Source organism: Solea senegalensis, linkage group LG14 (assembly GCF_019176455.1).
Source record: "Solea senegalensis isolate Sse05_10M linkage group LG14, IFAPA_SoseM_1, whole genome shotgun sequence".
NCBI classification, from domain to species: Eukaryota; Metazoa; Chordata; class Actinopteri; order Pleuronectiformes; family Soleidae; genus Solea; species Solea senegalensis.
Window position 1 is genome coordinate 24859819 of NC_058034.1, and position 27031 is coordinate 24886849.

General features: G+C 39.6%; 1 protein-coding gene across 1 annotated transcript; it reads right to left on the reverse strand.

Annotated features, from left to right (window-relative positions):
* Positions 1-200: 200 nt before the first annotated feature.
* tgfbr3 (transforming growth factor, beta receptor III) lies at positions 201-25584 on the reverse strand. The gene is made up of 11 exons (XM_044044545.1): positions 25531-25584; positions 23909-24098; positions 22894-23177; positions 21942-22097; positions 19844-19987; positions 19222-19407; positions 16007-16294; positions 14346-14475; positions 9200-9244; positions 8233-8340; positions 201-4687 (listed from the first exon to the last, which is right to left on the reverse strand). Exons 1-11 carry the CDS (start codon positions 25582-25584, stop codon positions 4569-4571), a joined length of 1704 nt encoding a protein of 567 aa, XP_043900480.1. The 3' UTR covers positions 201-4568.
* Positions 25585-27031: the final 1447 nt, after the last annotated feature.

A 27031-nucleotide genomic window follows, 5' to 3' on the forward strand; every position in this document is an offset into this window, starting at 1 on the left:
CTCTGAAAAACCTCCAGCCAGAGACCCACATGGTCTGTATCACTCATGAGCTCAGCAGAGACAAGTCATGACCTCACTGCGGTGGAGCCGAGCCCAACACGTCGTTATTACAGCTCATTGTTGTAAACCAGACCCGTACAGGAGGTCAGTAAATGCACCGTGGCCTCACACGAGAGACGGAAAACTTCACACAAACAAGCTCGAGGAAAGGTATGGACATTTATTTGACATAGTTGGGTATAGAAATATCATGCATATTTACAGGGTATAAAAAAAAAAATCAAAGTTTTACACATTTCATGGATCGCTTCCATGTTATTGCTCAGAGAGAGAGAGAGAGAAACTAAATGTGGACTCAAATCACAGAACATCGAGACCTAAGAATCTTTAAAGGGAAAGTTCTGGGTTTTTTCTTCAGTGGTGGTGTAGAAGTGTGTTGTGTACGTACAGCACGACAGTGGAGATAAGATGTTTTGGCCTAGAAAACAAACTAGACGCTATATTTTGAATATTTACTAAGCTCTCAGACAGCCTTTTTCTGGCAATATCACAATATTTACCGTACCTAACACATTTTTTGGATACAGGAAGATTAAGTGATTCACATTGGTGCACAAACACCTACTAAATTAATTAACTTGTAAAATGATTTCAGGTAAAACTTAACATTACAGTTTTATCTTTTCTAAAGCAATGTCCAGCTTTGGAATAACAATTTAATAGAGTTATAGAGATAATATTACAGTAATAGCTTGGTGATAAAAAATAATTGTGTAACTCTTAAATTCTTAAATCGAATTAAAAATGTTTTCAAATCAAAATTTGTAATGATCACATTATAAAGTTAAAATCCATCCTCCTTTATGTCCCATACACTTTCCAAAACTGTATTATCAGGGTGTCACTTTGTGATTACTATAGAAAAAGAGATTATATTACCATTATTTTACTGTACTATAATATAAAATGTTACTTTTTTTTATTATATCTTTGTTTTTGTAGTTCATGAAAGGTGAACACAACACAACACATAAAATCCAGTTCCAATTTCCCATCTCAGTCTGTTGTACGTAACACATTCACTCACAAAGAAAAACCAATCTATCTCTTTAAAGTTCACACAACGGCACTGAAAACAGTTACACACATGTACAAACACACAAATTACACATTCATAGAAAAACATGAGGTAGTCACATGGTTAAAAAAAAAATAAAAAAATACAATCATTGACCAGTTGGATGGATGTGTGCTCTGATAAAAAGCATTGTATGGTGACACAGCATCATCATCGCTTCATATCTTTTACTCGCAGCTACGAGATAATAATAATATATATATATGTATATGTATATATATATATATCATCTAAAAATGATATCCAGAAGATAAGTGGAGGCCCGGCGTGAAAGCAGGGGCTCATTTGAAAAAAAATATGAGTATGTATTTTGTTATGAAGAGCTTTGTTATTCCCAATAACGCTGCCTCATCACTGCTGAGTATGTGTTTACTCTACAACCAAGTCCACTTCTGGCTGACGGCCCGATAAAACAAACAAGCTCTAATGTTGCTCAAAAAATCCAAGTGGTTTTAATAAATGTTAATAAAAATGATTTCTCAAGTGTTTGTTAAAAACAGCCGCCTTGCCAGAAACAAAATTAGAGAATGTTGGATTTTCCCCCAGTCCGTCTGAACACTTTCATTGCTTCATCCTCTTTATGATTTCACATTTGGTTCTGATTTAAGCACTGATATCATTTGTGTTGTTTTATTATTGCAATTTGAATGATGGCATTATTATGGTTTGGGAATCTGGGGATTTGTTAAAAAAAAAGAAAAAAAGAAAACATTTCATTGCTGCAGGTAAAAGATAGAAATGTGATATTTAACACTGTAAAAAAGAAAAGGGTTGGATTAACCTACATTATTAACACTTGTAAGTTGTAAATGTAATATATATTTAATGGCTAATACAAACAAATGTATTCATTTACTTAATGTGAAAACATGTGAGTAAAACCACGTTTTATATAAAACACTTCATGTACGAGGCGTTATTGCAAATTTAACATACAGAAGAAGAAATAAGCATATTTTTATGACATAAAAGTCTCCATGGTAGATTTTGATTAAGTTTTCATTTTTAAATTTTGACATTTATTAGCCAGTATAACAAAAACGTATTGGATTACTTATAAAAGTGCCATTATATATTATATATGCCACTAAGCCTTTATGAATAATCTAAGAATAACTCATCACTATGAGCACATCCACAATTCACAGTACTGACACACACACATTTAAGTGACAATAAAATTCTCTAGGTATATATATTTCAAAATATAATTTTATACACACACATATATAGTATATAGTATATATATGTATATACATATATATATATATACTCTGTTCCCTCTGTAGAAAGCTTTGTACATGTTTACATATGAAGCTTTTAGATCACAAACATACATTCACTTTTTCTTGTTAAATCTCTCACACACACACACACACACACACACACAGGTCATGAGAGGAAGGCACTTCAGCGAGACCATTCATGCTGATCAGAGATGGTGGGGAAGTCGCGCAGGAACATCTGAACATGTTTCAGCTGAAGCTTATTCAACGCTGTCGGTGCTAAGATTCACACGCAAACGCAGCTACAAACAACAAACACTGCTCTGTCTGAGAAGACTACAGTTAGCTGAATACTCAGTGGATCATCTCAGTTATATAGCATAAGGACAATGAGTTCAGCTTATACAATGAACTGTTAAATGATCAACATGACAAAACGCTAACGCTAACAAAAAATAGCATTTAGTGGCAGCCCAGCTGTAAAGGGACAGACAAGAGGAACGGGGGGAAAAAAGCAAGAACCATGATTTAAAATGTGTTCTCTAAAATGACCTCACCATGTTTTTTAAGCGTGTATTTTGAAACACGGTGAAAAACTTGGACTTCACACGATCCAGTCCAAACGCACAAAACCCTAATGTTTGCCCTGGTTCTGTTTCATGACACAAAGAGATTATTTACAGTATTTACACAGATACTATGTACACATCTCAAACAGAACACTTGTGGTATATTATTTGCTTTTCCAGATCAAAACCACTCTCACATCTGTGTCAAGTGCGGCGCAGAGACTGGTGTCCATTAGCCTCAGTGGGGGTTTTTTTAAAACATGAAAAGAAAAATCACCAAACTATTGTTTTTTTACTTCTCTGCTCATGTGGAAATTAAACACAGGAAATAACACATGCAAATGAATGTTCCTCACTAAAAAAACTGCGTGAGGAAACTAAAATGCATTTATAATCACCTTCATTTCTTATTAAAGCTGCTGTCAGTGACATATGAGCGTGTTCTATGATGTCACTATGAATTAATGCATTCACGTTAACTCATTTCATATTTAAGATGAACACTTGTAGACAAGGTTTCCTTCTGTTAATGCTAATGCTAATATTGCGCGCCGTACTTAACACACAGATGTGAGAGAGGTAACGATCTCGGATTAAAAATAAAAAAATCATATTCTAATTTCCCAAACTTCTCCATTCATTGAAAAGCATGTCATAAAAGGGAACCCACAATGCCCCTGTGGAGTTGTGTAACACCGATAAACTCATTTAGTGACATGAGCAGAAAGCCCTGGTGTATATGTGTTACTATGAAATGTGACATCACTTTCACATTTTTCTTTCACATTTTTGTGGCATTTACTCTTCTGTATACATTCAAACACCGACACAATGTGGCATCTTTTCATACTGCACGCTCATCCCCATGCTAAATAGTGGTTGCTTTGCTCATTTTGTCATAACATGTGTCGTTAGAGTGCAACAAAGAGATTACATATACATATATATATATATACATATGTATATATATATGCATATATACAAAGTTTATGCAAAGAGAAAAGTGGATGTAAATCATGCTTTAGTTGCACAGGGTGACACAAATCGGAGAAATCCGGTGATGAAAATCCTGCAGAGAAATGACATTTGTCTTGCAAGGTTTTCACTCGAGTTCAAATATTTAAACTCCAGGAATTTGTGTGATTTTGTGTCAGTCGGCATTATTTCACGGATGGGCGACTGGAGGGCACCAGTCCAGGTGAGGATGTAGAAAGCAAGTCCTGGTGTCTGCTACGTCACTTGTTTGTTCGCTTTAGCGTAAGACCCAGGATCGGCTCGCTAACGCACAGCCTCAATGAAACCATGTGAGGTAAGAGCTACAGTTTACGACGTGGTCAGAAAAACACAGCATTGGATTAGAACGAAATGCCTGGTTTTAACTCACATTTGATCATTTTCTACTAGATATGAAATATGACGTGAGGCTGCCGAGTCTCAGGACACTAATAGCACCTGCTCACACAAAAACTATGGCTATTGTTATGAGTTTTTCTTCTTTTTATAATACATTTATATATATATATATATATATATATATATTTATTTTGTCCCCAAAATAAACCCTGTCATGGAAGGAAATGAGCAAACGGTCCGTGTGAACCACCAGGCCCTCCCAGTGCGGCGGCGTGTCCTGGGTTACGCTGTGCTGCTGCTGGAACACGGTGTGCTTTGCGTGCTGCCAATACTGTGAGCCGCGCTGCTGTTCTCAGAGACAGGTTGAGACTTCTGGACCTGCTGTTTACCACCTTTCTCACCTAGACAGAGACAAAGAGAGGGAGAGAAAAGAACGACAGGAAAGTAAGAACATGATAAATGACTCTGGAGCTGCCAATTGCTCTCTAAAGCCTCTTTATTCCATCATCATATTCATTTTCCGTGCTAATTTTTCTTTATTTTGAAAATGGAACGAAATAAATCTAATGAACTGGCATATGTACTTCAGAGTTAAGTCCTTTTGCAGGTTTTGTGTGGATGATGTGTGTTTCCTGTTTATGGAAAACCTTATCAAAAGACAAAGAAAAAGATCATTTCCGTTTCATTCTGTTTCCATGTGGATAGGAACTAAACTGCAGCCGCCTACTTCTCAATAGCTTTTCCAAAGTCTCTATAATGCTGGCGCGCTATGGACGGGGGGCCAATGTGTCGTGTGGAAATTGCCTGGATGAGTCTGGATGCTCCATTGATCATCTGTTCTTTTACATTTTGAAAGAAAATACTTCTGTTTGCTATGACTGTCATTACGCAACATAAATCTACAGTTGAAATGAAAGGATTCTTCACTCCAGCCGCGTGCAGATTGATTCATTCTCCTTCGAGTAAAAACAAATGTGCACAAAAGAACTGTGGGCTGCATCTGACTGAACTTTTATCATCTCTGTGTGTAATCTGATGCAGATCCACAGTGTTTCCATCCACTGAGACCCTAAAGATGTCACCTCAGACACAACCAGTCACATCCGCCTGACAGATGCGATTTCAGACAAAAAGAGACGGGGAGCTCTTCAGTACATGGAGCTGATTTTTATTTCTTATCTGGAATCAATTATCCTGACTGAAGTCGAACAAATACAACAAAGGACCTTGTGAATGGAGCTCAAACCACAGAGTGGCTTATTGTTCATCGACTACATAATAATATGTCATTTTGTTCTGCATACTCTCTGAAGAGCCAAGTAAAAGTGCTCGTATCTGTTTACAAAAAAAAAGACTTCTCTGATAAACAATGGGCAGTAATTGAAATGAGGCCCAGTCTGTGATTAATTCAGGTTTTTGGCCGTTATTACTGCAGTCTGTTTCTTCTTTGATTCTTCAAATAAACTGTGTCAGATAAAGAATTGTTTTTCGATTCTTCGATTGTGCGCTGGAACTAGAGTGTGTGTACAATATGTACTGTATGAGTGCTTGCGTATACTGTATGATAAGCATATGTGTCCACAGGCGAGCCTGCGTGATCCCACTCCCTCTTCGGGGGCCCCACAGTTCTGCTAATGTTTACCAGAGCTGAGCTGCCAGCAGTCTCTTTCCCTCAAAGCATCCAGATCTTTTTTCAAAACAAAGGGACTTGGATTCACCTCATTGGTCTGAGGAAATAGAAATTCCCAGGTCCAGTATTATTTTTATAGATAGTGGAGATAATGGCTGCTCCCCATCGTCACAGGGACATGCTCAGAAAAACACACAACTGTGCGACTCTGAGACAATTTGACTGGACGTCGAGAGGGAGAAAAACAAACTTGTGCAGATTCTCAGAATCACAGCCGATGACAGTTTTCAGTCTCAGTTTACATGGAGACGGAGCGACATGGGGGGGAAATGTGCTGATGCTGTGTGGACGGATTTGTTTGAAATAATGTTGCCATCGCTGCCCATTAGAGTTGTCATGTTTAACAAAAAGTCGGCAGATTTCTGTGTTACTTTGCCATATATGTGATTATTTGAGTCTGATGTACTTCTAGGCTGTTTTGTTTGAACTCAAACAGATATTTAAAGCTTTGTTTTTGGATAATAAGTGACACTGATAACAGTACAGCTTATCAAGACCATCCACCCATCTTCGACCGCTTTATCCTCCACATGAGGATCACGGGGAGATGCTGTGCTAATCTCACTTGACATAGGGTCACACCCTGGACAGTTCGGCAGTCCATCACAGGTCCACATAGAGACAATTTAGAGTGTCCAATTTCTTATCAATACCAATATTTATTAATACTTATCGTATTGACGCTACTCTTGATAATTAAGGGTAAAAAACATGAAGATATTACCTTGGAAAGGTAAGATATTGATCATAAACTACTGACGTGATTAGCCATTAAGAGACTGTCCAAGATAATACAACTCAATCTACAAACATCAGCCTCTTTTTGGCTTTTATGTTAACAACATCATCCTCCGAGCACGATGAACCCAACTGCCTGGCTGCTGACACGGCAGCTGTAAATGATCTCACTATTGTTTCATGTGTGATCCCCGATATGTGTTTGGATTTCAGAGTGGCTAATGTGTGCGATTTAACCCCAGCCATGGTTGGATTTTCTTTTCCCCCCCTTTTCTTGTACATGTTATTTCACAGCTAAGCAGAGCAGGACAGCAGATCATACATGTCAAGATACCAAACAAAACACCAAATAACACTGTAGGTTTTTGTTTAAGCATTTATAACTCTAATTGCCTTATATGGAATTCATTTTGTGAAGGGTACACCAAAGTAATAAAGATTATATGTGTATTTAAAAACAAAAAAAAAAGCTCTCAAGAGGCCAAACCCATTGTGAGATCCTGAGGGAATAAACCCAAATCTGTTTTTGTGTTTTGATCACTGCACACTGAAATAAAATTCAGCTTGAGCTGATATTTTTGGTAGTTGTTTGGGGGTGGTTGTTTTACATTCTTGGGGTTTACATAGAACCGCCGATGTTGCCATTTAGGGTAAATTCAGCCATGACGGATAAACAAGCCCATCCAAAGTTACCCTACAGAACAAGCATAAACAGGAACATGTGCTTTCACTCGTCTTGGTTATGTGCCCTTTAATCATAACTTCTTTCTTTAAACTTGGTCTCTATATATATATATATATATGTTCACTTTGACATAATAAAGGGGGAAATGTATTTGATTTTACAGCTGTTGATATAGTATATAATATTGAGAATGATTTACTACACCAACCATCACACACTAATGAAACGTGACCTTGTCTCAAGCTGTTAGATTAAACACTCTCATTGTTGTGTTTCACTGAAAACTTGACTTTTTAAACACCACTACATTCATTAAAGCTGTCCAGAGAGAGCACATCAGCTCCAGGGCTACAGGTCAGTGGCATAGCAGATGATCAGTCAACCCTAAGGCCAAACAGAACAGGGCAGCTCTGTGTAGCAGTGAACTCATCGGAGTGCTGGGAACGCATTTCCTCTCAGGGGTCGGCAGGCTGGGGATGAGGGGAAAGTCTTGGCATCTAATGGACGGATTGTGTGTCTTTTCCTCCAAGCGCCCGCTACACCCAACAAGGGGGATTTCCAGCTCTTCTCCAGCCATTGTACTGAGAATATTCGCTGACCACCCCGCAGCCCCCAAAACATTCAAAGGCAGGAAAGAGAAGAGCTTTCGCTGCTGACCAACAGGATATATTTACAGTAAAGGAGTGAATATGTTATTGTGAGCTGACCTCTGTCAGCAACAGGATGTTTGGCAATCTCAAACGGCGCAGTTCTGGCACTGAGGCGCTCCAACATTCCTGCTCATTTTATCTTTTCATTAATGCAGAAAAGGTGAGCAGGGGCAAAAGACCTACCTGTGTGAGAGTAGATAAACCATAGGGCTCCGGTCAACAGAGCGCCGATGACAAAGGCAGCGAAAGCGATTCCCACCACTGTTGGAGTGCCCAGCGCGTACAGTGAGTCTATGAAGAAATAAACAGCACACATTTAAATACATGTACACAAATCTTATGGATTCCAGCAGTTATTAAAACTCAAGAAATATAGAAGACATAAAATGAATAGGCATGTACTGTAAATAAATTGTGTAGAATCGTGCAAACGAACATTTTTGTTATGTTTATATTTTTTAATGACTCATTTAATAAACGGTAACGGGCTAATGTCAGGAAGTCAGATTGTTTTTTATATTAAAAATCCAGTTTATTGTGTAAATAATGTTTTTTTCACAGCAGGAGTTGTCGCTGGCCTTTGACCTTTTCAGAAAACCTTTTAAACTTAGTTAGCTCCTGTTACTAAACGAGCTAGAGGCTGCTGCTAGGAAGGAAGGTTCACAGCGTTAGTAGCTTAGCACTCTGCTACCTAGTGAACTGCTGCTATCGACATCGCTGGCTAACTCGCTAAACTAGCTATAATCCTATCTGGTCACCGAGATTGGATTTGCCTTGAAATAAAGAAGCTAACTGCAGGTAGCAGACACATTTAAAGTGAACTCTAAAATGTTAGAGACATAAATGTTTTTAACACAAAACAAATCTGTGAATAACACAAACACAGGAAGTCTTCAGCTAGCTGGTAGCTAATTGGCTCAGTGTGTGGCTATAAAGTCAGACGACGATCGACTCCACTGTCACTGTAGTGATATTTTTAATAATCGGCTTAAGGTTAAGTTGTTTTAAATTGAACCGTAAGCTGTTTTAAAGGCTCTATTATACAGTATATTTAATTTTATTCATTCATTCATTCATTCAATTGTTTCATGTGTGCGTCAAATATTGACCAGTATTGAACAATATACATACACATGCATATGCCACTAACCTGGAGGAGCCTGTGGTGTTTGGGGCACAGTGTCTGTGGGGGTAACTGCAGAATGGGGGGGGGAAATAAGACGTTAACCATCACATATGAGAAGTAATCAGTTCTTTCAAAAAAATAAAAATAAATAACAACACATGTTCAGACTGGGCTGGTCAGCCAGAGGCCACAGGATCAATGATTTGAAGAAATTGCAATGTGATGATAAGAAATCCTCTGGAATGTGAAACAAGAACATGAACATTGAACGAGCAGCTTCTCTTAAGCCAGCGGCCTTCTAAGGGATGAACCTAGAGATGCTGGCGAGCTAGCGCTGCACTCAAGCCATCTGGAACGGCTTCAGAAGTGAAATGAACCGTAATGATGACCTAACAAACAATACAATGGCACTTGTGTATGGGCGAACTCAAGAGGCAGGCCTGGTACACGTCCAAGAGTCTGGCACAATGGGTGCTATTCTTGGACACAACACCGACAGGTCATCAGAGAATACTTTAATTTCAGAGGGGGACGATAGCCAGAGGACGTACTCTCTGAGAGCCACCCTCCACCTCCATTCCTCCAGTCCACTGTTATCCACTGTGACTTGTTATGTTCTAAGAATAAAGAGAGTGAGCAGAGACGCTTTCAGTCCTGTAAGAAGAAGAGAGGAGCAGCACACTAAAATAAAATATACAACGTCTGCGATTATCAAGCTGAAAAACATGATGTACCTTTTCAAATAATGCCTTGATGTCTATGGGGAATAATATGCTCCTGGGCCTCTGTCAGCTCTTGAGTTATGTTCCCTGCATTAACAGAACCAGGCAGCGCTCCAGAAGTTTAACTCATGCCTTGTGTTTGCAGCTTGAAGCTGCAGCCAGCCGAAGGTGGAAGAGCACCGATATCTGTGCGAATGTCATTTGTTTACGTAAGTTTGCCTGCCGCGCGGTGAAAGAGCGGTCCCAAACTCTGACCTCCCATCACACACGGCAGAAACCACTAACATCACTTCAACAGGACTGATATTTCAAACCAGCCACAGTTCAAAGCCTTAGGCTCGGGTCCATGAGGACATGAACATCTGACATGCTGTACTGTACAACAGAACTCAGACATTACTCTTATCTTCAGCACATCTCCCAGCACAAGTTTGAATAAATAAGTTTTATAGATTGCATACTTTTACTCCAATACACACGCATCTGCCTTAAGACAGACCTATTGCTTTGCATTGCTTTACATAAGTGAAAAATTCACTTGTGTAACATCTGCAGAGAAAGTGTTCCTTTGTCTCCATGTAAGCAGCTGGCTTACATGGAGACACTATTAGTTTACATTGTATCATCCTAACTCTACAATCAGCTTGTTCATTTGTATCTTGGAAAGTTTATATGAAGTTGTTGATAAAATTGAGGAGAAAGAGACTGGAGTAAAAGTTCTGGTCCAAGAGATTGTGACTATCAATCACATGCTGGTGTCCATGACAAGAAAGAATCTACACGAGTTTTAAAAAAGGAATATTTGAAACAATTAAATCAGAGTTGCCTTGCTACTTTAACCTCTTTTGACATTTCTGTTGATTCTAGTGAAAAAAGTAACGCACGCCGATGATGCTTTTGATTTGCTGGTCACTTAGAAATAAGAATTAAAAATGGAAAAAATGTCTGGCTTCCTGCACATTATTGTTCCGTAAATACACATTTACACAGTTATCAGTCAAGTGACAGTTTTAACAGACGTAGAACACAATATACCAATATAAAATGGATATTTAATAGATGTACAAACAAGGTTTTTACACATCATAAATACATTTTATCTTTACAACTGAGAGAAAAAAATGCCCATTAACGTAAATCGTAAAATAATAACTTAAATAAAACGTAGCGTTACTGCTTTAACCTGTTTTTATTGTTGTACCAGTCGTTCTGAAACTGTAGCAGATCAGCCTGCATTTACTGATATCAGAGGCCATGTGTTTGTCAAAGTCTCAAATCTTTGGAGAAGATTTGACGTATATTTGAAGTTTTTGCTCTATCAAAATTCTCAAAATAATTTTACTTTAAATTCAAGGCCATTTTGTAACAAATAACATTAACGCTCAACAGTAAATATGAGATACTTTCAGACTTTTACCGACTGTAACTTCTTCCAAAGTCATTTTCTGGCGAGGTACTTTTACTCCAGTGCAGTTTTCCAGTGTGCCATAAATGACTGGTTTTATGAAATTATAAAAAGAAGCTATGTGACACACACGTCCAAAGAATACAGCAGCACATGTGGAGCAAAGTGATATTTATTACACAAATCAGCTACTTAGGAAGATAAGCAATCTGAAGTGCAAACACATTCGTTTTCAGAGTATAGTTTATATGCTGCAGCCTGTCCAGTGTCTTTAATGAAATATCTGATATTAAAGGTTCCTTCTTGCAAAATTCTCTGTAGACTTAAAATAAGTACTACATTTTTTACAAGTGAAATGATCCACACGCCAGACTCTCAAATAAATAATAAATGATACCATTAAACTTTTCCTCAATGTTACCAGGGAAAAGAGGGATAAAATTTATGTCAAGAGGCAGTAATTCTACTTTTGATGGCAGGGCTTTGAGTCTGTTATTTTTTTCCATGCACCGAGTTGGCCACAAGTGGCCTTCTTTGATTTGTAGATGGACTTCATTTTTTTGGGATGCAGTCCATGACAAAACTGCGGCAGCCGAAAAGGCTGCTTGTTTTGTTTGCCATGGTACCATAAGCAATGCCCTTGTGTGCCAGAGAACGTTGAAACTTTGCTCATTACATATCTGTGTTTACTTATTTTCCACCATGGAAAATAAATCCGCTTCACTGGCACAGTGGTGTGCCAGTGCATCCTGCTGCCCACTTATTCATTCACTCGTTACAGCAAATGTTAGCTTCTCTTTACCAATATCCTCACCAGTGACTTCTCCAACGTCAACACTGGCACCTCTGTGCTAAAATGTGTCTACGTACATTTACGTGAGACAGCAGCTCTGCCCAGCGGTAAAACCCAAAGGACCATTCAAATGTCTCAAAATGTTCCTGTTGCGTTCAGACAAAATCAAACCAGAGCCCCAAGTGATATCAGATGTTTACGGCTCGTACCAATATCAGAAAAAAAACAAGCCTCTGTGGAAAAACAAACCATACAACCCACCCCCTTTTATCAAAGCTCCACCCCCAAAACACAATTTGGGTATCATCTTTGATTTAGCAGTGTATGCCTCATTTTTCTCTAAATTACTATTTCCTAATGAATGTCCAGACAAAAGATAACTTGGAATTAAAGGTTCCAGAGAATATCTGGAGCAACTTGTGTGGACATTAGTTTTCCTACATACAGCCTCTCTCAACTATCTCAGGTCTGCACTTAAAGAGTCTATGTCACAAAGCAGCTTGAACGGAATATTCCACAATGACATCTTATGAATGTGAACAAATCTAAGGCTCACTCGTAGAATTTGGTAGAATATTGCAAATGATTGCAAACATTTCTAACCTATCATTGGCTTTGGCCTACTTGCAAGGTATTTATCCTCCATGTTGTCCTTCATATTTCTACAGTGACGACAAATCAAGATACCCTGGATCCAACACGAGCATGATTATACTCCATCTTTCTTATACAACACTTTTAACACATAACAGTGTACAAAAAACAATGTCCTCTTGTGATCAAAAGTTGTATTTTGTCTCCATGTTACTTTCTAATTTTAACATTTCTCCTTCAATATCAACAACTTTATCCAAACCATCCATTATCAAAATGATGTTTCCTGTTTTATTTTTGTAGTTTTTCCTTGTGTGTACCTGGTTAAGTTGTATTTGCCTCCAGCTTCTCTGCCTCGTCCTAATGTCTTACCAGTTTCACCGCTGCTTGATTATCTGGAGCGGGTCAGTACTTTCTGGTACACAGAACACCAGCACTTCTTAATTTCACTATGGAGGACAGTAATAATAAAAGCTTCACCAAATCAAATGGACTGTGTTTGACGTCCACAGAGACAAATGAAAGTTCTCAGTCATCTTCAGTTAGTCAGGACTGAAAAACCCTCTTGAGCGAGCGGTGAAACGCCTTCATACTTAACTCAAGGAAGTCCAGTTGCCGACAGCTAACTGCAGAATGAATGTGTGTTCTTACTCACTTGTGCACTGATACAGTAAATCTGCCTTGAGCCTAATTGGACCATGCTGATGTTTATTGTTTGGCCTCTCACTCACACACTAAAGACTAAAATGACGTGACGCGTATAACATCCATGAGTCAGTGACGTTGACTCAGACTAACCACACTCGTTGGTCTCTTGTTGGTGTCATTACTCAGAGGGGACCTTTCAATCTCTGGCCGTCCACCAGAGTTCGGGCAATTATGATATCACCTCATCTTGTGTTTAGATCATAATCAGTAAAATGTGGTGGTGGTGATCTCAGGCTCTCCCCTGCCCCCCCACCCCCGCCCAGATACAATGAGTGTAAGTCTGAATGAATGAGGAGCTGAACGTGCTGATGGAGGGATGGAGAGTTGAGGTTCTGGCTTGATTCCCAAAGCCAATGAGAGAGTGCCACCACACCCCTCACTCATGCACACCACATTCACTCACTCACTCACACACACACATACACACACTCCTCACTACTCTAGTGGAAAGTGGAGGCCACAGTGAAGGTCTTAAGTGAAAACAACTGGAGCTTGATGCTCTTTTTCCACCTCCTCCTCCTCAGCACAGCCCGGTCCCGAGCAGCAGAACTGGGCCTCGGCGTTCACACACACACTCCCCTCTCACAACACGCCAGTATGTACATATACCCACACACGCACACACACTTGTGTACAGATGTTCAATGTAAACAGACACGCACTCATATACACACACACACCTGCGTACAAATACACGCACACACACTTAATGACAAGCAGATGTGGGGAGGTAATGTGCAATGCTTTGTGGTTTGGTTATAATCTCCAAGTGCTGGACAGAGGTTTCACTGGCTCCTTCACCCTCAGACCGCTTTCTCTCTTTCCTCAGGGTTCCGTGTCACACTCTTTTTACTCAAGGTCAGAGAAATTGGAGCTAAACACACACACGAGCGCCTTGCATAAGCTCTAATTTGGTGTCATGTGCATTTTTCTTCTCCTCTCACTAACCTGTTAGTTCTGTTGGACCGTTGTTGTTGTCAACCACGACCAGCGCCTTGGTGCATGTCCTGCTGTTCATCATCATCAGGAGGATGTTTTCCCCACTCAGGGAATCACACGTCTCTCTGGGTTGTAAACACTGTGTGAAGAGAAGGAGAAAATTAGCATCTTAATCCTGTTAATATTACAGAAAACAGCACTGTTGGTAATGACACTGTTAGAATTCTTTATTGACTGTGTTTGCTGCTTTATGTTGAGGTTAGACAGCGTTTTCCAAAAGGAACCATACATTTGTAACCCGCTCACTCTCTCACACCAAAGTCCATGGAGAATGAAAATCAGTGCTTTTGAGGATCAGTAAGCTTGAGTCAAGCTTTGGTTGTAAATACAAATAAAAGCCACAATCACAGAATAACACGTTTGAACTCACTGGTGGAGGCAAAACGCGCTGATGTGAAATCACTTATCTCTAGATGAAAATCTGTTTAACCACAAGACATAGCAATGAACATATTAGGGCATGCACAGAATACCTGATAAGCAACGAACCACACTCTCCCTTCTAAAACTGCAGAGTAAGGAAACTCCACAGAAAATGTACCCTCGACAATTTACTACACAATAGTAAAAGGGAAACGTGAACATTTCTCAACCAGAAGTAAATCTCTTCCTTCATACCTGACGAAAAGTATGGAAATTAAACAAATGACCCAGTTATTAGCTTAAACTCGACCGGATTCTTATCATATCACAACAATTAGCTCCACAATCACAAGTCAGCCTCGGGCCAATACTTGAAAACTACTGTTTCAAGTGAAAGAAAGCAGAGGAAATAACGTTGTATGAGTTGGACGGATAACAGAGTAATAGAAAAATGAATATAATGGCTAAGAGCGAAGCTTCTTTTTTTTCCCTGTAGCTGGGGATTTGGCAGACTTTGAATAGATAACATCTTTGGTTGTTAGCTTTGGGTGCAGACTCGGTGCTGAACAGAGTAAAGGTGATACACTACCACACTCAAACCTCTGCTGACACCACACGGCCCTGGAGGTTTTGCAGCTGCTTTAATTGATAATAAAACAATAAAACTATTGAGGGCTGGGTGATACTTTTTTATATCATTTAATATTGATATATATATCACAATATATACTGTATATCAAGTCCATGAAGCTAAGGCTGGGTGATATGGCTTCATAAATAATATCTCATAAAGCTGGTTGTTTCTCTGGGCTCATGAAAGGTTTGTGCTTCTCAGTGTAAATTTCCTGTTTATGATCTGTAATAAATGCTTAAAATACAGTCAATACCTTTCATTTCAGATAATACCTATTTATTTATGTTTGGCTTTTTAATGTTAAATGAAGGAAATTGCCTATAAATATGGTCAAAATGAAGTATTATGATGTGACTTTTTAAAATATAGTATTGTCTATTCCATGTATTATTTTTTAATCAAAATAAATATAGTATTTCATTTATAATATTTAATGTATTTCAATGACAATGACAATGTAATAGATACGATGATCATCAATGCAACCAGGAAAAGTCATCCCAGATACCGTATCACGATATGATACCCAAACAAATCTAAGATCAGGTCACGATATAAATATAATATCAATAAATTGACGTAAAAGTGAGTTAAAGAGGGTTATGCTACATACCGGCGGCAGTCTCTGGTTGCTGTGAGAGGCCTTGGAGCACAGCGTCATCTCACAGTGCAGGAAAAGCAGCGACATGTTCAGCTTTGAGTTGAAGGTGAAGCTGAAGCTTTTCTTTTCTGTGTGAGGGTCGGGGAAATCCGTCGGCTGGTAGATGGTGACGGAATCATCTGTGGAGCACACCGTCTCGATCAGACTATAATCTGAGGCCACGCTGGGCTTGGAGGTAGAAGAAATAAAGCAGGAGATGATGGTGAACCCCAGATCAGGATCAGAAGTGGCTGATGTGACCTGAACAAGAGAAGAGAGAGGGAAGAAAATCATTTTTCATAAAAGCCTCTTTATGAAATGTATGGTCATCTATTATTTCAGTGCCTTTAAATTAGAATCAGAATTACTTTATTGATCCTGGAGGGAAATTATTTTTAGGGTTGTGTTTAGCATGTTTATGAGATGGAAGACGAATGCCTGAGACACTGTAAGTAAAAAAGTTACAGAAAGTCTTTTCTCATGACAAGCCAAGTTTATACTTAACTATTTCAATGGTGCTTCATTTGGGCGACTTTTTACTGTGTTTATTTTAGTCCATCTGAACCCCTTGTTCATCTTCAATGGAGACCATTGACGATGCTTTTTACACTGTGGATGGAATTGTTAAATTATTCTTGCCTAAAAGACCATTTCTCCTGTACATATATTCCTTGCATTACATGAACATTGTCCAATAGCAACGGGGTTGTCGTGTCGGGAATTCACTGCTCAGCAGCCAAGAAGTAGGCTGGCAAATAAAACCCCCACATCTTTAAAACCACAACTTTGTTTTTACAGTTCTGTTTTTGTGCAGATTCAAGTGCAAGTCAAATTTAGTCCTCCCTTTTGTAGTCAAAAATAACATTGAATGCAATTAAATGTATTTGTATTATGATTATTATTAGTAGTAGTATTATTGTTAATAGGAAGAAAATAAAGGTCTGTACTTCTAGACTGTCAGTCGCTGACCAGCAGCCAGTGTGAGGAATGAGAGGCTTGTGCCTGTTTGTCGTGTGAAGCTATTTACAATCTAAATTTATGGAAATCTGGGAATATACTTTCTCTTAGAGAAAAGCTGTTTCTGTTTGCCTGCTAATGCTAAGCTAAGCTAACGTTCTAGTGTCAACCTTAATGTCACATCTCAAAACACACCTGTTCAGATTGGCTTACCCCTCGTAATATATCTGATTTTATTGTTGCTGTTTTGTCTTGTCTTATCATTTTGTATTTGAATTGTTTTATTATTTGTATTCTAATTGTTTTTTAATTGTTTTTATTGTTTTTGTTGTGTAGTTGTTTTTTTTTTGTCAGGTGACCTTGAGAGTCCTGAAATGTGAACGATCTAACAGTGAAAGTGAAATGTGTTAGATTTGTTAGGGCAGAGATAAAGATGAAATAACTGCACTTAAATGTAAAGTAATGACAGTTTAAGTCAGTCGTTTAACCCTGCTCTCTCTGTGATATTTGTCAGAATCTAGCTGCCACTGCGAGTGTCTGGAAACCACATCAGTGACCAGCACACTCACACTGACACAAGGCAGAAAGCAAACACATTTCTTCAAGTAGTATTTAAGTTCCAGTCATGCTGGTAGTAGTATTTTTCCACGCATAACCACAAGACAGGCCCTCGAGTTATTATTCCTCCTCTTTCCAGCTTTCAGTGATGGAATCCTCATAAAAAATTTTCTTGAGTAAAAAACAGACACATTAGATTCATTAAAGCACATTAAGGCTTATTACGTCTAATAAGTTTTAAGTTTGTGCATTAGTGGAGAAAGGGAACAAACAAGCTACTCAATGAGCATCAAAGTGCACTTGTGCCTCTTTTGGTCATGGCCTGAGGTCAGGTCTCAGCACAGTGTGAGTACTGGAGGGAGGAACATGCCAGAGCGTCTCACACAGAAATGTCTTTGTAATGTGTTGGCTCTGTGTCCACACTGTCACTGTCAGCATCTCCTGCTGATACCATCATAAATCATCTCTTCAAAGGACCTCAGAGCATGAGTCTCTGCTGTCTCTTACATGACCTCCCATCAATAATATAGTAAAACAAGGGTTTTCAGACAGATAGATACAATCAATGCCAAAGCAGTGAGAGTGAGTGTTAGCTTTTTAGCCCCAACTAGACTAAATACAAATTGACCTTGCCGATGGCTCTCTAGGAGATCTCGGCAGGGAGAACTCGGACAGAGCACAAAACGGATCAGAAAACAGATTCATAGCAACACACTGCACTAAAGTGATAGTCTATGGCAGGGGTGTCAAACTCATTTTTGTTCAGGGGCCACATACAGCACAATTTGATCTCAAGGGGGCCGGACCAGTAAAAATAGCAAAATAATAGAATAATAACCTATGAACAACAAGAACTCCTTTGTTTTTTCTCCTTTGTTTTACATTTAAGGAAGGATCATTTTACAAAACATGACATTTCTTGAGAAATATAAGTGCAATTTCAACAATATCATGCCTAAATGTACTATTTACACAGCACACTGGATCTATAAAGGCACAAACATTTAGTCACGGGTATCTGGAGCATTTGACATTACGTTTAGATTAGTGTGAAATTTTAACAAATTCATCCTGTGGGCCGGATTGGACCCTCTGGCGGGCCGGTTCTGGCCCCCGGGCAGTATGTTTGACACCCCTGGTCTATGGTATCTTAAGAATATATTCACTGCTTTATCTCGCTGTTTGACAACCTTTTCTGACTGGAAACTTACATTTGTAAACCACTCCATCTCTACGACCAAATCAAGTATTTTTATTTTGCATGGTCACAGGAGCTGCTGGTCTACCGCAGCCTTCTTCGCTAAGTTTGTATCAGGAAGGTAAATCTGAAGGTTTTCAAACCTCAAAGTCACAAAATAATACATCTTTAACTTAACTGGTACATACAGAATTATACAGAAACATATCAGCTACTCCTGTGTGGCCATGATGTTAAATTGCTGATTTTTTTATATGGAATTTGGTGCAGGAGTGATTGGTTTACAAAGCATCATAATCTTCAATTGATGCCGATTCTGTTTAATGGTGAGATAAAGTGGCATGAGTGACAGAGATTTTATTAGGTATAAGACTTTTGTTACGTGGCTAAAATCACACAACCACACTTGTAAAAACTTGAATAATCCCTTTGATCAGCAAACAAGAATGAACGCATTGGTAATAAAAAGGCGTACCTCCACAAAGACTTGCTGGTTGTGTGAGACGGTGTAAAAGTTCTGACGTGAGGGGATGTTGGACGGGAGTGTGTTGTACAACTCCATACTAAACGTCATGTTGTTGACTTGCGGCCTGGATGGTCCCGGTACAAACTTGGGAAGGGTTTCTGTGGTTTCCTGGTTCTTTTTGTATGCGCAATTGAACTAGGAGGGGAGAAAAAACAGAGCCAACACAAATATCAGCAGGGTTCTGACATTAGATTCCACCGCTAAGCAGCCCATACATGACTGAGTCTTGATGTTTCACTGGATCAACCAGAAAACAGGAAAGACACTGAATAAACAAGATCAATAACTGGGAGACTAGCAACACATGAGACGAAGGAAAATAAGTATGGAGAAATTTCAAATTGGAAAATGTCAGATGAAGTTCATGAAACAGACATCATGGAAACAAGGGGAGATTTCAGCCGCCAGATTTGTTTTTTTTACAAGCACCAAGGGACTCTGGGAAACAGAGTTTCTTCCAACTGTGCATGATTTAAAACAAGATTTAGATGATCATTCCGTCAGTGGTCAACTTTCACCCTGGGAGTGCAGAGAGGGAAAGAGGAGCCCAAACACAAGTTCACTGTCTTACCTCGATGACAGACTGGTGCTCTGTGGGCTCAGTAAATGTCCTCTCCACTGGATCCCTGGGGAACTGAATGTCTCCAGATTCCGGATCCACATAATCCAGAGGGCCACCACTCCCATCCTTCGTCTCAGCATGATGGATCAGAACCTGCGATTTACACACAAAACATAAGCCACTGCAGCTCGAAAACATTCAGAAATAATAATCATACCCTTTCATTTCTACATGTAAACAGATGCAGCTGCACGCAGTGTTGCTTAATTCAGGCAGAGATTTGCACAAGAGGGTAGGAGGGTGGTCACCAAAATAGTGGTCTCTAAAGTAACCACAGATTATGACTTCAAATGTGGGAATGTCTTGAAGCTTGAATTCACCATATCAGAGTCAGAGATTAGTACATGTTGAGGTCCATTTTAAGTCTGAGCCAAGATTGTTTTTAGTGCCACTGCCAGAACACATTCTCCGTGATGATGTATTATTTCAAAACTAGAGATCAGAGGTCATCCCTGCGCCTGAGTGCTAACACAAAAGATGGCCTTGGACATGTTCCCTACTTTTTATTCTCTTCATACTGAATACGTAGCGCTCCAAATGTCTCCCTACAAAAGATTTCACAAGGTCGGGTAGGAAGTGATTCATCTCTGCTCATTAGAACAAACATGCTGAATGAATGCATTCCATTATAATGAAGAAAAGCAGGCATGTCAGATGTGAATGTTGGATCCCATAAAAACACCACTGTACACAATAAAGCTGAATAGAAATTTAGTTCCTCACATTTCCCCTTTTCATGTAACTACATGGAGCAGCGGTGCATATTTGTTGTTTTATTCCATTCATTGTCATGGGAGAATAAAACAGTTTTTGGACATAATAGTGGAAATAGTGAGTAAAGATTTCTCACAGCTCCTCGTGGACATTTAGGGAATTTGAGGGCTCACTGTCAACCTCTGTAGTAAGATAGTGATTGAAGAGCCGTCAAAGATAATAGACATGTATACTCTTGATAAAAAATGTCACTGTTTTATCAAGCTCATGTAGCTTTTGTTGTGTTCTACTAACCCTAACCCTGTCATTTTACAACTGTAAGTTAGCTTAGCTTCCTGACAACTAGTGGGAAACTGTGCTCACTAAACTAAACTAGGATAACTAGCCTCTACTTAGCAACTACAAAAATAAACTGGCTGTCATTTTGAAACTGTAAGTTAGCTTAGCTTCCTGACATCTAGTGGGAAACTGTGCTCACTTAACTAAACTAGGATAACTAGCCTCTACTTAGCAACTACAAAAATTGTAGACCGTTAGCTTAGTTTATGGAAGGTGAACAGGTATGGGGTGATTGAGTGGACATAAATGAAATGTAAAGGCCATTTAGCCTGGTTTAACACAGTTCCCACTAGGCATTAGGAAGCTAGGTTCACTTTCTTAAGTTAAGGTGTTTCTACATGGAAGGTGGAATGTAATTAACCTAGCGTTCTAGGACTATTTCCCAATAGGTTTAACAAAGCAAGGCTAATTAAGCTTTAATTTTCTAGGTGAACGTGTTTCAAGCCATTTAGCTTGGTTACCCAGGCTTGTTCATATACTGGCAACTCATACATTGTTCCCTCTAGGTGTGAGTTAGGCTCACGATCCTCTATTTTCAGGGTGAAGGAGTTCCCAGATGATAAATGCGCTTTCCCTATTGGTATAAATAAGCAAAGCTAACTAGCATCCGTTTTCAGAGTGAATGTGTTTCTAGTTGGAAAGCAGAAGTTAGTTAGCCTAAATTGCTAACACAAAAACAATTTTCAACATTGTGTAAGGAAGCTAGGGTGGGGTTAGGCTAGTTAGCCTAGCTTGCTAACACAAGCACTGTTTCCCTCTATTTGTTAGGATGATAAACTACTGTCTATTTCCTGAGAACAGGTGTTTCCAAAAAGTGATCTGTGTCCATCTTTACGGTGTTTAAAAGCTCTGACAGTTGTCACATAATATCAACTAATTTCAGTGAGGAAAGTAGAACTAAAAATAAATACAACTTTTCATTTGTATTGTAGCTACACTTTGAAAATTGATGACCTGTTTTAAACCACAATATAATGACAGATATTATACTCACAGAGTTGATGTAAAGGGCCATTGGGCCTCCCTGCATGGGATATACAGTGGTCCGACAGCCAGTCAGAGTAGTTTCCAGTGTGTAGTGGGTGGCGTTGACTGTTGCTTTGCATTCTGGGTCTTGGAGCGTGAGGTTTGCATGAATAAATCCATTCGCCTGTGGAAACATCAAAAAATGCCAACACTGGATGAAGATCAAAAGCAAATTCCTATATTAACTCATTTCAAAAATACTTTTTTTTTTAAAAGAAATTAAACTTGGTTGTGTGAGACTTGAAGTTCCCAGGAATAAACAAATCCCATAAGGTGGTCTAGCTCCAGCCCTAGCTTCCCCTAATTACAGTCTATGCCAGTTTCCATTCTGTGATGTGGGCTGACTGAGCTGTCCCAGAGTGCAGATGCCAAATGTTGGGAACAGTTGCTTCAATGCCAGCCTGTGTATACCACAGACACAATGTTTCAGCATAGGTGTTTACAGTGTACTTTCCTTTTCTAATCACACTGTGAATAATGACTTTATTCAGCTTGATCAATTATTAATTATCTGGTAATTCATTGTCTTTCTTGGCTTTTGGCACCGCATTGACAAGTGGAAGGAAACTGAGCTTATAACTGAAGGTCGCCGGTTTAATTTCCAGGACAGGTCAAGGGCTGGGGTGCCAATAAGAAAAGTAGATAACCATCATTGCTCTATTGGTGCAGGTAAGTGCTGTCCACTGCTCCTGCACCCTGGTTTGTCACCACTGGTGTGTAAAAAGGATGGGATAAATGCAAAGGTCAAATTCACTATCACTAATTGCTGTGTGTGAAAATAAATCTAATTGTAATTTTAGAATAACCCTGGGTAACAATACAATTGTTGGACAGTATTTCGATGCAACATGAAGTAATTCCAATGTCCAAATTGAGCTGACATGTGACCTGTGATCAAAATAACCATGCTGTCCACTCACAAGCAGTCTCCCTTTGTCCACACTGACCACCATCCTCGTGTCCTCACACTTCACACTGAGGCCAAAGTCCTCGGGCTCCTCATTCTCCCAGGGCCGTTCGTCAGTGGAGGGCCGGGGCAGCTGCAGGAAGGGCAGGCCTTCAGAAGCAGGCGGCGGGAGGAGGAAGGGGAGGCCTGTGCGTCGTGAAGCAGTGCCCGCTCCTGGTTCCGCCCCTGGATGAGGTCTGGAGTCCCGCAAAATGGAGAACTCCGGGGGAAACATACCCTCCAGAGGATCCACTACATCTGGAAGTCACACATGGTGAAAGCCTTAATGAGGCTGACTTTACAGGCAGGAAAATGATGACGACCATCCATTTCATGCTAGTTTCTTTAAATGACAGTTCAATGTGCAGGTTTTTCATCTAACAAATGGTAAAACATTTACTTCAATTTTAAACGTCTAATATATAACATTCAGCGTCAAAAGACATCAGGGTGTATTGTGTAAATATGATAACAACACAGTTGAATGCCTGGGTGCAACAGTTGTTAGACAGCCATCTTTGGGTGGGTTAATATTTGTCCCGTTTATTTGCAATAGAGAGACTATCCTGAGCGGGGATGAGCCGATACAGTACTCAGCAGTGGTATGAGTCCAATACTGGGCATTGGAAATCAGAAAAGAGACCTTAACTGTGATGTGAATGCCTTACTTATCGTGTGATCAGCATGTGAGTGAGAGCTGCAAATGTTAGCCATGCAGTTGGAGCATTATGTCTCTGAAATGGCTGGTTGTAACAATTGGGTTCATGCATTTAAGGTATTTCATCGGTATCATTATCCATCTTCTTCAGCCCGAAAGACAAAGAAGACAAAGAAAACAGTATCGTATCTAGCCATCCCTACAAATGAGCATGATAGCGTACTGGCAATAGGGTAAAGATCGCAAATCCACTGAATACTGGACCATTAAGCTGAATTTCTCCACATATATAACCCAAGCAGATAATTCAGAGGTTGTTATTTCCATTTACCTGGCTCTCTGAGCCGGATGTTGAAGCTATTGGCGACCGGAGTGCTGGTGTAAGACGTGACTGGACTGTAACCGTGCTCCTCTGCCCACTTGATCAAGGCTTGTGGCCCTGATGGTAAGTGCTGCTTGGGGCTTTTTGACACCTGCATCGCTCTCTCCGTGTTGGAGTTCACACTCACAGTGTCAGAAGCCTGCGGACAAGAGAGAATACATACGCTTTCATTTGTCATACAAAAATAAAGTGTGTTTGTAGAAGAAGACACAAAAGACACGAGTTACAGATATTCAGCTTCAAGTCCAGCCCTGCATGTATTCATGACTCACATGTTCAAGTGTGAGGTAATGGGCGTGTCACAGCTCGATCAATCCTGAGAAACGAACATGTTACTTTTGCTATTTAATCCTATCGTCCCCCGCTTCCTAATCCTACTCTTGCGAGCTGGCGTGCTGATCCTTTCACACAGAGCATGCTCTTTTATTAAGTCTCTCATGCAAAGCTGAGGACAAAAACCAGGCCGCCATGTCACAGACCGGGGGCGATTGCTCTAAGACAACAAGGGAAAGCTCAGCTGTCTCTAAGATGTGGTCAAATGAACGTGCGATAGAACGCGATTAGAACGCTTCACTAGTTTGTTCAGAAACAGCTGTTTATCACAGACTGTCTTGAGATTGACGGTGATTGGAAAAATGCTTGTTGTGTGTTATTATCATTGGTACATATACACTAAATAAAAACACTCTTATAGCATTTCAGTTTTACACGATTATCTCATATCCTTGTTCTAGTTGTTCATTTGCAGAATGTATGCATAACAATATGAGCTGATACTCTCCCTGCAAAGCCCAGCATCCTGCTGTCAAATACAAGTCATCATGTCAGCTATTTTTAGCAAAACAGATTAGGGGCCTTGTGTTTCGACTGACCATCGTTCACGTATACATGATAACGCCGTGCAGCACTTGTCAGTCGAAGGCTCTAGCTTCAGTTGGGTGTGACCATGTGTACAACGTGCTGCTTCACTATATGTGCTAGTGCTACAGAACCTGCTATTTCTCAGTTTGTTTCTAAGAAAACTTTTATTTGTGATTTTAAATCTACTACGTCTGTATTAGAGCTGCAAGAAATCACAAGAAAAAATAGTGGATTGTTGAGTCTCATCTTCTGGGTGGGAAATGACTCACTTTTTTGGATGGAGGCTATTGCCTTTCTATTTTCCCTTTGTAAGTTCATTTGTGGCCTAGATAGTTTTTTTGTTTCCACTGCTGAATTAGCAATCTTTCCACTGAAGGGATGTGCGAGTGTAGCTGCTTAAAAGAACAACCAATGGGAGGCACTCTCTTTGCCTGTCCTGTGATTGGTCAGATCACAATGGTCAGGGAGTCCAGAGGAGGAAGAACAACAGAAATGATGTCGTCTACCCCAGTTTCAATCATGAAACATTGAGACCGCAATGTAAGTTTCACTAGACACTAGTTTTTAATCTGTAGTCAATAATCTAGCATACTGACATACTTTCTATTGTATTCAGATGATGACTGACTGACCTCTATCTGAAGTGTTGCCATCCGTTGATGTTGTTCTGAGGGTTTCACAGACGTCAGGTTTTGCATACGCTGACTTACTGTACAGCTGCGAGCAGGCAGCTGAACAAACACACTGGCAAACTGCAGAGTCATCGCTCAGAGTATCACCATTACACACTAAGGAAACCCAGAGCCTCCCCACAAAGCCCCGCTTCGAATCAGTGGACGTCTACATTCACACAGGAGAAAAAGGGTCAGTTGAAGAGTAAATACCAGAAGTCACCTGACTCAGCACAACACAAGTGAAAGCTTTTGTGATATATTTTTTTTTTTCCAGTTTTGGTTTAAAATGACATTCCACAGTTTCCAGATGATCTACAGCTATTCTGTATTTCCTACATTTACATAGGTGTCGTATTCTTACGGTTTCTAAAGGTCCTACAAGACTTGAGCAACACTAATGAAGATTTAATGTCCAAGTAAAGACCCCTTTGAAGTATTGTAGTAATTAAGGCAGGACTTGTCTTGAATGTGTGGCTAGGACAGGAGGTCCTGTCAGATCCAAGCACAACACAATGCCTGAGGAGAGTGCTGCTCATAATTCACATTATGATGACAGCCCAAGACTTGTGCTGACCCCACAGTGGAGGATAACTGGCCAAATCCCTCCCAACAATATTTGAGGCTGATATGAACAGATTATTTGGCCAAATGATCCTGTAGTGTAAGGTAGAGGTCAACCAATTAAACATTTGAACTCATAGAATAGAATAGACAGAACTTTATTGTCCACCAAGGTGGAAATGTGCTTTCATCTCACCAGCATAAAATCCTAAAAGCAGACATACAGAAAGTCAATAATGCTTTTATTATGGTTTTTAAAATAAGATGAGAGATAGACATAAAAAAAATAAGAAATAGAAATAAGAGACTTAAAAACTGCTCTTCACTGCAGCTGTGGATTAAAAGCTTGGTGGTCACTTTGTAGTTATGAGAACATATTGCACTTGGAATGTATACATGTTTGGTTGTCAAGGGGACACTGTGGTGTCTTCCCAAGCTCAAAAAATGAAAGGGGAAGGGGATGGGAGATATCTGCCAGGATACTCCTCGCTTTTTCCCCCCGATGTCTCAGTGAAGAGCTGAGGCAAAGATTTCTGAGCTTTATCAATTATTTGGTTGCTGTTGATGTAATTTTAGAGTTGTTTTTGCACCTGAAGTGGCCATACCAGGCAGGAGCGTGAAAAGTAAGGATACTTTCGACGAGGGATCTGTAAACCAGGTGTCTTTTCCTACACCAAGGCCCCTGAGCTTTCTCTAGGAAATTTGAATTGCTTCAAATATGCGAATGTGTGATTTTCAACTGTTGATACATTACCAAATCAACTGTCTCCACTACTGTCTACAAAAAAACAAAAAAACAACTCCAGCCCATGAGAACTAGAGCAATTAATGCAGGATCTGCAGTGTGAGTTTAGAGGAGGAGCATCTACAAGATGCATACAATGACCCACAGAAACAAAAGCACATAATAGAAATACTTCTAATTCGGCATTCATTAGCTCATTGGAGAGGAATGGAAATACTTGATAAATAAAAT